Here is a 15,545-nt window from a genome sequence, read left to right on the forward strand (position 1 = left end):
CCTCTCTTTCATACACCTCCTCCGTTTCTGTCGCAGTCATTAAGAAAAATCCATAAACATCTAAGAACTGTGTTAGCTAATTCATTAATGGTGCCTGACTACCAGCTCAGCTCCAAAGTGCTGCCTTTAATGATATGCAAACTCAAGACTTGTCAATATCCGTTCCATGCACAAATTCAATTATCCCATTTTCATTAACTTGGACTTGTCTGAAATAGCTTGGCATGAAATTTGGAGTAAGGTTCCGATCTTCCCTGCATGGCCAAGTGCAAAAGCTCTTAACTATGGTTATCAGGTCATCAGCTTTGCTTATGCATGAGCACATCAGCGGATGAGGAGGTTTTCATGCTTGCTGTAGCTGCACCTATTTGACTTGACAATTCCCCTATCTTGGTGTGGGCAGCCAGGAAAGGGGCAGGGCTGTGGTTATAGAGCGCACTTCCAAGCACAGAACGGTAGGTTCAGGGCCCTGCTGGCAACCCACTACTCCTGGCTGCATCTGTCAGAATCCAGGCTGTCTTATTTTGCAAGGAGTCTGTGCAAAGCTGCCCAGCTGCTTCTGTCTCCGGCAGGCTCTGTTGCCGAGTTGAGAGAATGCTGGAGCTGCTGCTGCTGCCAGTGGCTCTTTTCCCTTTCCTTAAAGGTGAGTGGCTGTGGACGGCTAGGGGAGAGGACTGCGGGTGGGGGAATTGCAAAGGGTAGAATACACTTATTGGATTTCAATAGAACCTGAAGTTGGGTTTGGGAATCTGTAATGTAAGATTCTTTTTCATTCTGGAGGGTTGTGCAGCTGGATTATTTCTTTTTTTATCTCTCCTTTGAAAAAGCAAAATGGTTGATTGGGAAGGCCATACATTTCTCGTAATTTCCCAGGGGAATGTGTTGTGTGTGCTTCAGTTTGACAATGTGGTAAAGGCCAGAAATGGTGACACCCTCACCCTGCAGAATATATGTGAGATAAGGGACCTAACCTCTGACAAACTCAGCCTTTAAGCTTGTTTTGGGAGCAGGGAGGGTGGGGTCATCTTTAGCAGAGAGGTGGGTGTTGGGAAGAGGGAAAACTCAAGAGGAGAACAAGCCAACTAGGAGAGGCGGGAGGCGAGAGAACAAAGAAGCCGTATGAAAACTTCATATTTATGCCAAGGAAATCATACATGAAAATAAGAGCTGGGGTTTTTTAATAAAAAATCTAAAATGCTAATGTTCCAGGTTGTCTCACTTAAGAGGTTATCTCTGAAGGACTTAAAGTTATATATAAATTAACTCAGAATTAGTAATTTCCTTCTTTTTGCAAGGAAATATCACTTTCCCAAGCAAACCAATGAAATATTTTAAACCTTGTACAGCCTGAACGTTTGGAGCGCTGAATGTTACATGTCTGCAATATGTAAAATGTACCGGAGGATAAAAATTCATGCTGTTTTTGTTGACCAGTTGGAAACATGTCTGTTTTCCTGTCTCCTGGAATATATACAAGGAGTGAAACTCTCTCCAAACAAATGTAGTACGAGCTTTCAAATTTCTGTTCTGCTGCTGAGTAGCTGTTGATTGAGGGGATATGTGGCAGGTTTTCACAAAGGCAAGATTTTGAAGCAAAACATTAGATGTGCAAAAATAGATGGCTTTCAAAGCAGAGGCTATAGGCAACCCACCCATTCCTAGGATGGCCTGTTAAATCCACAGGTCTGTCCAACCATAAATAAATTGTGCTTTGTTACTTGGTTGACTGAACATAGAATCACAACCAAATTGCACGTGCTCAGAGGAGCACAGCCACCTTTACAAATGGGAGTCCAGAGTCTGCATTGCATTTTGAGCAGCTCCTAAATTGTGTCGGTTTGAAGAGAGAGCAAAACGAAGCGTGCCCCTCTTTTTCTCTAATCCAAGATGGTAGCAAACATTGTTGTACCTCTGTAAGTCTGCTTTGATCTACCGGCTTTGCACAGCAGATTATGTTCCTTTGCATTTCTGCTCATGTTTCAAATGTGGGGAATTTGTTTTTAGAGGTTCTGTTGCCATTTCTATCAGCAGTGCACCCTTGGCTAGAAACTTTTCAAAATATTTTAAACAAATCATAGTGAGCAATACGAAATGGTTAGAACACATAGCAGAAATTTTAACAGTGGTGTGAAGATAATGCAAAATCCATGACCCCCCCCCCATGCACTTTGGAACAGCAGTTCATGGGGCAAAGGGGCTGTTGCAGAGGAAAACCAGCCACATCCCTGTGCTCAGAAGCAATCTGTGCATGCTCACGCACGGCCCCCCGGCCACAAAAACAAGGTTGATCAGTTCTACCATCAGAACATGATTTACACATGCCACGAGCATTTTGATCAATCTTTTGTTTTAGCCTTAATAGAAAATATACAGTATAGAGCGTTTGAACTCCGGGGGGGGGGGGCAAGTATACATATATTTCTTTTGAGGGGGCAATGCTGCAGATATTTTAGTTTCCTCCATGAATTGCTTTCATTTATGACTGTAAACCCCAGGATACTAACATGATCTTAGCTCACTCACACTTTTTTTTTGGTAGGAAGGAGTCTCCTCTACTAAAATAAGCCAGTGCCCATCTGCACAGATGCATGGTTTTAACTGCAGAGATTTTAGGGAAAAAATTAAAACAGTAGCAGTAGTTCTGAGTTTTTAAATAGCTAGTGGCTGAGAATATGTATCTAGAATTAATTTTGGTAGTAGAGCATCTTCAGTATTGACAAGCAACCACTGTATTTTTATAACCTTAGAATTGTAGTTGGAAGAGACTCTGCAGGAATACGCAGCTGTATTTTGTTCATGCTGTATGAATTAATGCAGTTAGTTGTAGTTAATTATAATGGATTTCTGTGAATTGTGTCAAATGTTAATTCGTCATGGCATACTCGAACATGCTTTAATCACTTTATAAAATAAAAATCCCCCCCCCCCTCAAGAAACATCAACTCTTGGACAAACACGGGCTGTGTCCAATGATTCTCATTACATCCCCACTAAAACGCACATTTTAGCTTACAGAATGCAATTCAGCAAAGTTGCGTTTGTGAGGTCAGTAGCTGTTGACAATATTCGGAACAAGTAAATCAACAGCACTTAATGATTTAATTTAGGAAAGGAAAGGAAAGGGGAAACTCTACAAACTCAGCTTTAATGTTTCCAAACTCATTGCATCCCCACTGCTGGCTAGATATACGCATTATACTGCTTAAACACAGCACATCCAATGCCATTCTTCTGTAACTGCATGGGCACCAAGTAAATTAAATTGGGTATCTCTCCATCTAAATAATAAATCCCAGGCTACTTTCTCTGGTTAGCTGCCTGTCTTCTGTGTCTATGGAGTTTGTTGGTGGAGGAGGAGGCACACTAATAAGGGCAGTTGCAGAAGGGTCATGGTTTGTCATTTAATTTTTCACCAGAAATCATAGAATTGTGGAGTTGGAAGGTGACGCCAAGGGTCATCTAGTCCAACCCCCTGCAATGCAGAAATTCGAGCTAGAGAATCCCTGGCAGACAGACACCCAACCTCTGTTTAAAAACCTTCAATGCAAGAGAGCCCAGCACCTTCAGAGGTAGACAGTTCCACCATAGACCATTTCCTCCACAACCAAGCCTTTGGGCTTTCACTATCTGTGACCTTTGAGAAGTGGGTCGGAAGTTTTCAATGTATTTATTTTCCCCTTGGTTTTTATATCTATGGAGGTTGCCTGTGTGGTTAGTTGCTTGCAAGTTGCCCTGGGCAAGATACAGAGACTAGCAAATTCAATTAATAATGATGGTGATGATGTCAGTTCTGTCCCTTTGTTCTGTCCCCTTCTCGGACAGAGGAAGAGACAGGGGTAAGGGAAGCACTTTGCATGCAGAATGTCCCAGCTCCAATCCCCAGCATTTTCAGTTGCAAGGATGCTCTGTCCTGCCACCAAATGCGTTTCTGGAAGCTGCAGGAGAGTGAGGGCTCTTGCACCTGAATTCTGCTTGGAATCTGGCTGGCCACCGTGAGGACAGGGAGCTGGACTGGAGAGGGTCCCATGGCTCTTCACAGGTTCTTATATTCTTAAGGTTCTGTAGGTGATTATGGGAAGGACTCTGCTAGGGTTGCCATATTTCAAAAAATGAAAAGTTTTGAAGCTATTTTTTTAGGAAATTTGCCCCAAAATCAACACTTCCAATATGGGCTGCCATATACCTGGGTTTCCCTGGACGTTTTTAACTGACTTTTGAAAATTCCACCCAGATGCCATTTTCGATGGGTGAATCCCAGCTCTGTCCTAGCAATTCCAGACATATGGCAGCCCTACTCTGACCGAGCCAAGAATGTTTCAGAAATCCAGGCCAAAATGTTGTGAGGTTTGTATGTGCTCCAACCCTGCCCTCTTTTAGGTTGCCATTGTTTCGAAGCTGAACACCGACTCTACAATGAGCTATTTGCCAATTACAACAACATCATCAGGCCTGTGGAGAATGTGTCTGACCCGGTCATGATTTCATTCGAGGTGTCCCTATCGCAACTCGTAAAGGTGGTGAGTAGACCACGAGAGAAGCCGGTTGTTTTCAGACTTTTACAGCTGATGGGCAGACTGGGAGCCAGTGTGGTATAGTGGTTAGAGTCCTGGAGCATGGAAGACCCAGATTCAGATCCCCATCTTGGCCATGAAGGGTAACTTTGGGCCAGTCACCGTATCTCAGTCTCGCCTACTTCACAGGGATGTTGTGGGGTGAAATGGGAAGAGGCAGTAACAAATAAATAAACCACCCAGAGGGCGCTGGGTTGGCAAAAGCTGGACCAGAGACTGTTATTTTTTTGTCTCAGTTCAGTTGCTGAAATAATCCGTTTGTGTCAGGTTGCCACTCAACTCTGGAAGTCAAAAATTCTGCTGAATGGATGGGATGTGAACTGCAAAACGGGTTCAAGGGAGAGCGCAGCCACTTTCCACGGGCCCAGCATTCTTTTTTTTGGGGGGGGATAGTACAGAAGCTGTGAACAGGGGCAGGAGGGGGGAGACTTGGCTGGAGTTCTACTCAGATCATATGATGTAACCTATTTTGAAACAACTGCACTGGATGCCAGTTCATTTTCGAGCCCTTTTCAAGGTACTCACTCTGGTGCTCAAAGCCCTAAACAACTCAGGCCCCAAATACCTGAAAGCCTCTTCCTTCCCTTTAAACCCTCAGGTACTGGGATCAGCAGAGGAGGCCCTCCTGGTAGTTCCTTCCCCCTCAGGATTATTTTGGGGAGTGGAGGGTCCTCTCCGTGGTGGCCCCTAAGCTGTGTATGCCCCACAGAGGGTTGCCTGGTGCCTTCCCTTGCTTTTGACACTTGAGGTCTGCGTTTTTAGGATCCACCTTATTTATACGGCTGTAAGTTTTTTTAAAAAAATGTTTTTAATGTTGTGTTTTAATGTTTCGACCTGCCTTGGAGTGAAGAGTGGATTATTATTAATAATAGTCATAGTAATAACTGACCTGAAAGTGAAGGAACCCATCTGTGCCATTTTCCCCCTGGGTTGCAAAGCAACCCTCCAGCCAGCTCAAGAAAAATGGCTGAGCGCCGCTCCATCCCCAGAGACTTCCAGGTGGACGACAAAACCAAAGCATTGTTGAATTACACTGGGAATGTACCGGTAACTTGGATGAGGGGTTTCAAACCCAGCTATGACTTTTCTTTTCCCAGGATGAAGTGAACCAGATTATGGAGACTAATTTATGGCTGAGACATGTAAGTAACACCACCACCACCCCAAAAAAAACCCCCGCCCCTACCACTGAAGGAATGCTTTAGGATTTTTGTAAAAAAAACAACCAAAAAGCATTGGAAGTATTTTCAGTTATATATGTAGATTGCACACATACCATTGAAAGCACATAGCTTCCCCCAAAGCAACCTGGGAACTGTAGTGTTAAGGGTGCTGGAAATTGTAGCTGAGTGTCCTATATTGGGGGGATAGCTGGGGAAGGGGAAGAGATAGGAAGTGCAGTACGTACATACATGATGATGATACACCTGCGTGTTCAAGGAACCCATTGAAGAAGGAAACCCCGAAGGCTACAGCCAAAGTCAAAAAAAGGAAACACCTTTTATGCTCTTCTGCCACCTAGTGGTTGTCTGTCTTGTTGGCATTAAATAAATCATAACAGCATCCTGGGGAATGATGAAATCCCACAGAAATGGTGTGAGGAATTCAGAGATCTCATTGGGTGCCCTCCCCTTTGAGAAAACAGAAAATGGAGAGCACTATAGACCCCCCCCCATTTTATAACATCATCTAGGGGTGCCATATTTCAAAAAGTGAAAATCCAGACACAAGACATTGCTCCCTCCCCCCCCATCTACTTTTAAGGAAATTCGCCAAAATCTACACTTCTGACATGGGTTGCATCCAGATTTCCCCAGACATTTAAGCGATTTCCGTTTCTGACAGCCGAATCCTGGCAATGTCCAGGAAATTCCGGACATATGCAACCCTACATTATGTGGCAGATTTAGCCAGCCACTGAAAAATGTGGGGCTTTTGATCGCTCAAGGTGACCCATCATTCCTTGCATTTCTGATGTTTACCCTGCGAATGCTTTTCTTAGGCAGCCAAAACAGCACCACCCTTGCAGAAGGGGAAATTAACAGGGGAATGAGGCGGGGGTGTGTGTTGTGAGGTTTGCAGATGTGTAAAAAGACATTTCCACGGCTTATCAGGGATGGAATATTGGGTGTGTTTGTGTAGAAGGAAGAGAAAGCTCACATCCACACCACATTTAAAGAACATGGCTTCCCCCAAAGCATCCTGAGAACTGTAGTTTGATAAGGGTGTTGGGAATCATAGCTCTGCAAGGGATAAACTGTGGTTCCCAGCATCATAGATAGATAGATAGATAGATAGATAGATAGATAGATAGACAGACAGACAGACAGACGGACGGATGAGCACTTTGGGTCTAATTTTAGTGTTGTTTTTACATTTGATTTTCACATTTCTTTTTTTCTTCTGGTTTTATTCTGTAAGTTGTATTGAGACACATAAACACACTAAATGAATGAATGAATAAAATGAATGAATGAATGAATAAGCTATAATAGGAAGTTGTGGGAAAATTCTAAAATACCGCTTGATTTCTCTTCTTCTTCATTGATTAGATGTGGAACGATTACAAACTGAAATGGAATCCAGAGAAGTATGGAGGTGTTCAGTTTATTCGAGTGCCATCGCAGAAGATCTGGAAGCCAGATATTGTGCTATATAACAAGTAAGATTATACAGTCTGGTCTGTTCTTAAAAGATTACTTTATGTTTTAGCATCTTTTCCTTTCCAAAGGTGTAGTAAAATCCATGGTATGGAAGCTGTGTCCCACCAGCATGGCCACTGGGTGGACGAAGTTGTAGTCCATCATCATCTAGAGCAGGCATAGGCAAACTCCGGCGCTCCAGATATTTTTTTGAGACTACAATTCCCATCATCCCTGACCACTGGTCCTGTTAGCTAGGATCATGGGAGTTGTAGTTCTAAAACATCTGAAGGGCAAGAGTTTGCCGATGCCTGATCTAGAGAACCACAGATTCCCAGGCTCTGGTTTACACTGAACATCTGGCACTGGTTTAGGCAGAGTAACATCATTGGTCTCTTGTCCAGCCCAGTACTCTGACTAGGAGTGGCTCGTTACCCAAGACCCACATAACCAGAGACCCAAGAGCATCCACAAGCAAAACACAGGTTCTTATCCCAAGGCACAGCACTCTCCTTGTTAAATGCCCACTTGGAAAGGAAGGAATTCCCATATAACCTGCTCATGCTATTTCTCAAAAGAGTAAATGCATCCTTAAACATAGAACCATAGAACTGGAAGGGACCCCAAGAGTCATTTAGTCCAACCGCTTGCAGTACAGGAATCTCAACTAAAGCATCCAGGACAGATGGCCATGCGACCTCTGCTTATACACCTCCAAGGAAGGAGAGTCCACCACCTTCCAAGGGAATTTGCTCTGCTGTGGAACAGCCCTCAACCTCCCAAAGTTCTTCCTAATGTTTAGTTGGACTCTCTTGTCAGTTGAATCAATTGGTTTGGGTCCGAACCTTCAGAGCAGCAGAAATCAAGCTTGCTCCCTCTTCTATGCAACAGCCTTTTAGATGTTTGAAGATGGCTATCATATCCCTCTCATTCTCATCTTCTCCAGGCTAAACGTTCCCAACTCTCTCAACCATTCCTCATCAGGCAAGGTTTCCAGACCAAGCCTTGGTATCATCTTTTCTCCTTCATGAAGTAATTTTGTGCACCACCACCCCCTTTTGCAATTTCTTGCCATTTCACAAATCTCAGGGATCATCAGACTTTCCAGGGACCATAGCGCAGGATATCTGACTCAACTAAGTCACAATCACACAAGGGCCACTAGAAGGGCTTCACTACAAGCTGCTTGCAAAAGTCAAAATCAGAAGCGGCAAAGTGATCATCTGAATCCACTCCCTTGCTAGCTTTTTCTTCTTATATTGGACAAATCCAACCCACATCAGACTTTCTTGTCTCAGTAGTGTGTCTGTGTTATGGACTGGCACAACCAACTCCAGCATTGCAGGGGGCTTGACTGCATGACTATTGGGATCCCTTCCAACTCTAGGATTCCTGTAGATGAATCTCAATGCCCCCCCTTTCCCTTCCATTGTTTCTCTAACATGGTGTCTTCTACTGAACTGAAGAAATGAAATGTGTAATGAACTTGGAACAGAGTATGGCAGAGGCAGCATTACATTTCTAATCTGGTAGCTTCCAATAACAGTAAAGAACAAGACAGTTGACACTCAGGTTGCGAACGTGATCCATGGGGGATGCACGTTTGCAACCCAGTGGCGCGTCTGCGCACGTGCAGGTTGCGATTCTGCGCATGCGCAACCACTGAAACCTGGGAGTAACCTATTCCGGTACTTCAGGGTTTCGGCGGTCCGCAACCTGAAAAAACACAACCTGAAGCCTCTGTAACCCAAGGTATGACTGTAATTGCTACATTGGGGCACTAATTGAATCTCATCAATATACATTAGGAGGCATCAAGAAAGAGGCTGGGCGTACCCCGTGCAGAACAGCCATCCCTCCAGGGCAGCGTTTCCCAAACATCTGATAGATATGATGCTAATTACTGTATGTTCAAGCGATTCACTGTATTGTGTTTTTAAAAGGTAAATTGCTGCAGGATGAAGGATGCTGCCTGCAGGGAGGCAACCTTTGGCCCCTGCTTCAGTTCCAACAAGAGTCTGAAGACACTGCATGCAACAGGAGGAACACAGTTCCAGAGGGTGGGGGATAAATGCAATGCAGTTTAATAATTTCTGAAACAATGTGAGAGCTGAAACACAGCCAACCTTCAGCATTAAAAATTATCCAAATTTTGCAATATAGTTCTCCAGCCTAATGAGAGGTGCAAAAATGCACACGCTAGGGTGAAGTGTGTGTTAAAATGCATTAGTGAATATAACACAACAATGCATTGTATTAGGGGAAATTGCTTTGCAAATTAGGAGAAATTCACAATAAAATGCTGCTGAATTTTCTTGAGGGCATTTTAAAAAAAGGAATTCACAAAGTGATGTGACAGTGTGGAGAACACAACTTTTGGGTCTGTTGTTTTCCCCACTCCCTAGTGCTGTTGGAGACTTCCAGGTGGACGACAAAACCAAAGCACTCTTGAATTACACCGGGAATGTGACTTGGATGCCACCAGCTATTTTTAAGAGCTCGTGTAAAATAGACGTGACATACTTTCCATTTGACTACCAGAACTGCACCATGAAGTTTGGCTCCTGGTCCTACGACAAAGCCGAGATTGACTTGGTTCTCGTTGGCTCCACTATGAACCTCAAGGACTATTGGGAGAGCGGAGAGTGGGCCATCATTAAGGCACCAGGCTACAAACATGACATCAAGTACAACTGCTGTGAAGCCGTGTATACAGATATCACCTATTCCCTTTATATCAGGCGGCTGCCCTTATTTTACACCATCAATATGATCATCCCATGCCTCTTGATCTCCTTCTTAACCGTGTTGGTGTTTTATCTACCTTCCGACTGTGGTGAGAAAGTGACGCTGTGCATCTCGGTCCTTTTGTCCTTGACTGTTTTCCTACTGGTGATAACAGAGACCATTCCTTCAACCTCTCTAGTGATTCCACTGATTGGGGAGTACCTCCTCTTCACCATGATATTTGTCACTCTCTCCATAGTCATCACGGTGTTTGTGCTGAATGTACACTACAGGACACCAAGGACGCACACCATGCCTGAGTGGGTGAAAACCATCTTCCTGAACTTTCTCCCCAGGATCATGTTCATGACCAGGCCCACCAGTGAATCAGATGACGGTGACCAGGACTCAAAGCCGTCCTACAACACGGAGCTCTCTCACTTGGACTGCTTTGGCGGCACAGAGACCAGGTGCTACAAAGACAGCCTCCCGTGCCAAGAAACAACCTGTGTTTGCTACCAACACCAACATATAAAATATGTCAAGGTGAACAGCAACCTGACCCAGAGCTCCAGTTCTGAATCTGTAGACGCTCTGCTTTCATCTTTGGTAGTATCGCCAGAAATGAGAGATGCGATCGAGAGCATTAAATACATTGCAGAAAATATGAGAATGCAAAATGAAGCCAAGGAGGTATGGGCAAACTTTATTAATTATTCAAGCTACATGCACCACACTTTAAATTGGGGCTAGGGAACCTTTGACCCTCCATATCAGCCTTTCTCAATCTTGGGTCCTCAGATGTTGTTGGACTACAACCGCCATCATCCCTAGCTAGCAGGACCAGTGGTCAGGGATGATGGGAGTCATAGTCCATTAGCATCTGTCAGGTGAAAGGTTCCCAAGTCATGGTGCAGAGCAGGGCAATAAACCTGTGTACCCAGGGAACAAAACATCAGACTGCAGGGGTGAGGAACCACAGGAAGCTATCTTGTACCAGGTCAAACTATTTGTTCACCTAGCCCAGTACTATTTCCTCTGTCCTCACCATTTCAGATTCTGGGCTCCCTTATCACTTGCAACTCAATCCACCACACACATGGAGTTCACTGTCACAAGATGTACTGACTTGGATGACACACTACTTACTACTTACTCATTGTAGTAGTAATACTACTTACTGTGTATTACGTACAGTAAGAACATAGGAAGAGCTTGCTGGATCAAGCCCATCTAGTCCACTATCCTGTTCTCACAGTGGCTGACCAGACGCTGCTGGAAACCTGCAAGCAGGATCCAGGCCCAGGAGCCCTCTCCCTCCTGTGGGTTCCAGCAACTGGGATCCAGAAGAGGCAGAGCACAGCCATCCTGGCTAAAGCCATCCATAGCCCTCTCCCCCATGAATTTGTCCAATCTTCCTTTAAAGCCTTCACTGCCTCTTGTGGGAGCAGAAGTTCATAGTTGAACTTCTTCTCTGTCCTGAATCTTCCAACATTCAGCTTTGTTAGATGTCAGGTTTGAGTGTTGTGAGGGAGAGAACATTTCCTGCCCCCTTCCTCCATGTCACACATACTTGAAACACTTCTATCATGTTGCCTCTTGCTCAGCTTTTCCTCTAAGTCCCACACGCTGCCTTTTCCCATAAGGCGGCTGCTCCATCCTCTCAATGCTTTTGGCTGCTCTGTTCTGAACCTTTTCAGGCTGATGGTCCTGGTGAGGAAACACTGCAGTACCAGTCCAGCCATGGAGCAAATTCACATGGTGGATTTTGTTATATCAAATCACAAATATTGTGTGGAACTTCCATACTACCACAATAGGTTTATAAAAGTTGTACCTGAATTGATAAAAAAATATTTTTATTTTCCAGACTCAAGATGACTGGAAATACGTCGCCATGGTCATTGATCGCATTTTCCTGTGGGTATTTATTCTTGTGTGCATTCTGGGGACAGCAGGACTATTCTTGCAACCGCTAATGGTTGGAGATGAAGTATAGACCATATTCCACTGTAAAAAAAATCTATTTCCTGTTTGCTGTCCAAACGTCTTACCTGCTCTCTCTTTATGTTAAAGTAATTATTCCTATGTCTTTCAGTAGTGGAGTAAAGATATTTAAACATTAGGCTAGATTCAGCCACCTTCCATTTAAATATAAAAATACTAATGATTTGTGTAACACTGTTATGAAGTACTGTATAAGACTGGAAAATTTTAATTTCTAGGAAGACTGCCAGTTTTCTTCTTATAGTCACTCCTAGAAGAAAATGAGATCTGAGTGGGTGTCAAGAGCCTCAAAGTAATGCAGTTCTACACAAGCGGGAAAAGTTTGTTCTACTGCCCTAAGACAACCAAAGATATTGCAATAGCTTTAACAATGTGGCTCACTGCCACAACTCTAGCCATATCATTGATGGTGTGTCAAGATTGAAGTCCTCCTCTCCAAATACACTAGGACACTGTCACTATGAAATCAATTCCTCAACTCAAAAAAGAAGGATTTCTTCACACACACACAGCTAATTTATGGAAGTCCTGGCCATAGGATGGGATACACACATCTATAGGGAAACCAATAAAAATAGCAAAACACCAGGCAGCTGCCTTTCTTCACTGCGTCTCTCGTGGCAGGAGCAACCAGAACTTGAAGCACAGGACATGAGGTCCTACAAGGCTGAAGTTATTCGCTAACTAAGATATAGTCCTTGTGGCTTCTGAGCTCGCCAGCAAATGAGGAAAATTGTTTCTTTCTTTTTAAACCTACCGAAATTGTTTGTTTCTTTTTAAACCTACCGAAACTCCTTTCATTTCCCAAGTTAGGCATTCACAACTTCAGGTCATTTGACCAGTTAGAACATGGCAAGCCATGAATGTTGATGACCTGGTTAGTGGGGTAGAAGTGGAAGGATCATTAGGCGCGAGTGATCATGCTCTTCTGAAGTTTTCTATACAGCGGAAAGGAGCAGCCAAGCATACTAGGACTCAATTTCTTGACTTTAAGAAAGCCGACTTCATAAAACTTAGGGAAGTGCTGGGTGAGATCCCATGGACAGTAATACTAAAAGGAAAGGGAGTTCATGATGGCTGGGAGTTTGTTAAGAGGGAGATAGTAAAAGCACAACTTCAGGCAATACCAATGAGACGGAAACATGGAAGGTGCCTAAAGAAGCCAGGGTGGCTATCTAAAGAACTTTTAACTGAGTTAAGATTAAAAAAGGATGTGTACAGAAAATGGAAAAGGGGGGAAACCACCAAAGAGGAATTCAAACAAATAGCCAGCACGTGTAGACACAAAGTCAGAAAAGCTAAAGCACAGAATGAACTCAGGCTTGCTAGAGAGGTTAAAAGCAACAAAAAAGGCTTTTATGGGTATGTTCGTAGCAAAAGGAAGAACAAAGAAACAGTGGGGTCACTCAGAGGAGAAGATGGTGAAATGCAAACAGGGGACACAGAAAGGGCTGAACTCCTCAATGCCTTCTTTGCCTCAGTCTTCTCCAATAAAGAAAACAATGCCCGACCTGAAGAATTTGGAGCAAATGATTCAGCAGAGGAAACACAGCCCAGAATAACTAAGGAGATAGTACAAGAATACTTGGCTAGTTTAGATGTATTCAAGTCTCCAGGGCCAGATGAACTGCATCCAAGAGTATTAAAAGAACTGGCAGATGTGATCTCAGAACCACTGGCAGTCATCTTTGAGAATTCCTGGAGAACAGGCGAAGTCCCGGCAGACTGGAGGAGGGCAAATGTTGTCCCTATTTATAAAAAAGGGGAAAAGAGAGGACCCAAATAATTACCGCCCAGTCAGTCTGACATCAATACCAGGGAAGATTCTGGAGCAGATCATTAAGCAAACAGTCTGTGAGCACCTAGAAAGGAATACTGTGATCACCAATAGTCAGCATGGATTTCTGAAAAATAAATGTCAGACTAACCTGATCTCGTTTTTTGACAGAATTACAAGCCTGGTAGATGAAGGGAATGCAGTGGATGTAGCCTACCTTGATTTCAGCAAGGCATTTGACAAGGTGCCCCATGATCTTCTTGTAAAGAAGCTGGTAAAATGCGGACTTGACTATGCTACCACTCAGTGGATTTGTAACTGGCTGACTGACCGAACCCAAAGTGTGCTCATCAATGGTTCCTTTTCATCCTGGAGAAGAGTGACTAGTGGGGTGCCACGGGTTCTGTCTTGGGCCCGGTCTTATTCAACATCTTTATCGACTTGGATGATGGACTCAAGGGCATCCTGATCAAATTTGCAGATGACACCAAACTGGGAGGGGTGGCTAACACCCCAGAGGACAGGATCACACTTCAAAACAACCTTGACAGATTAGAGAACTGGGCCAAAACAAACAAGATGAATTTTAACAGGGAGAAATGTAAAGTATTGCACTTGGGCAAAAAAAATGAGAGGCACAAATACAAGATGGGTGACACCTGGCTTGAGAGCAGTACATGTGAAAAGGATCTAGGAGTCTTGGTTGACCACAAACTTGACATGAGCCAACAGTGTGACGCGGCAGCTAAAAAAGCCAATGCAATTCTGGGCTGCATCAATAGGAGTATAGCATCTAGATCAAGGGAAGTAATAGTGCCACTGTATTCTGCTCTGGTCAGACCTCACCTGGAGTACTGTGTCCAGCTCTGGGCACCACAGTTCAAGAAGGACACTGACAAACTGGAACGTGTCCAGAGGAGGGCAACCAAAATGGTCAAAGGCCTGGAAACGATGCCTTATGAGGAATGGCTAAGGGAGCTGCGCATGTTTAGCCTGGAGAAGAGGTTAAGGGGTGATATGATAGCCATGTTCAAATATATAAAAGGATGTCACATAGAGGAGGGAGAAAGGTTGTTTTCTGCTGCTCCAGAGAAGCGGACACGGAGCAATGGATCCAAACTACAAGAAAGAAGATTCCACCTAAACATTCGGAAGAACTTCCTGACAGTAAGAGCTGTTCGACAGTGGAATTTGCTGCCAAGGAGTGTGGTGGAGTCTCCTTCTTTGGAGGTCTTTAAGCAGAGGCTTGACAACCATATGTCAGGAGTGCTCTGATGGTGTTTCCTGCTTGGCAGGGGGTTGGACTCGATGGCCCTTGTGGTCTCTTCCAACTCTATGATTCTATGATTCTATGACACATGACTTAGGCAACCCACTTTCACTTGGGCCTAGAAACAAGCTCATTAGCCATTGAAGTGTCAAGGAAAGGAAGTTATTCTCTTCCTTAGTGGGACTCATCAGAAAAGAGGTCATTATAGATGAGAAACAGAACCAAACCTATGTGCACTTTCAGTCGGACTTGCTTTTCTTACTCCCACACCGTTCAGGCATTGCAAAATAAAGAGAGCCCTATCAAGCAAACTGAAGACGCTCAGAAGAGCTGTTAGCCATTGATAAAATGAGGGTCTTCCTATTCAGGGGCAGCATACCTTTGCTGACCAGAACAGGGGGGCAGCCATCTCCATGATGCCTTGCCTGCGAGCTTCACGGGGATGCCTGGCTGTACAAGATGGAACAAGGCAATTCACCGGTTCTTGGCTGTTGCTGTTTTTACATTCATCTGGCAAATAACTGCACACAAATCCTGCTATGTAGCATAAG

General features: G+C 44.1%; 1 protein-coding gene across 1 annotated transcript; it reads left to right on the forward strand.

The window, feature by feature from the left end:
* The first annotated feature begins 329 nt into the window (after positions 1–329).
* Positions 330–12,705, forward strand: CHRNA3 (cholinergic receptor nicotinic alpha 3 subunit). Its single transcript, XM_081876364.1, has 6 exons — positions 330–643; positions 4,378–4,517; positions 5,669–5,713; positions 7,124–7,233; positions 9,619–10,633; positions 11,811–12,705. The coding sequence occupies exons 1-6, from the start codon at positions 595–597 to the stop codon at positions 11,937–11,939; spliced, it is 1,488 nt and encodes a 495-aa protein (XP_081732490.1). The 5' UTR covers positions 330–594; the 3' UTR covers positions 11,940–12,705.
* Positions 12,706–15,545: the final 2,840 nt, after the last annotated feature.

The sequence above is a fragment of the Podarcis erhardii genome, assembly GCF_964252035.2.
Source record: "Podarcis erhardii genome assembly, chromosome: 9".
Taxonomy (NCBI): Eukaryota; Metazoa; Chordata; class Lepidosauria; order Squamata; family Lacertidae; genus Podarcis; species Podarcis erhardii.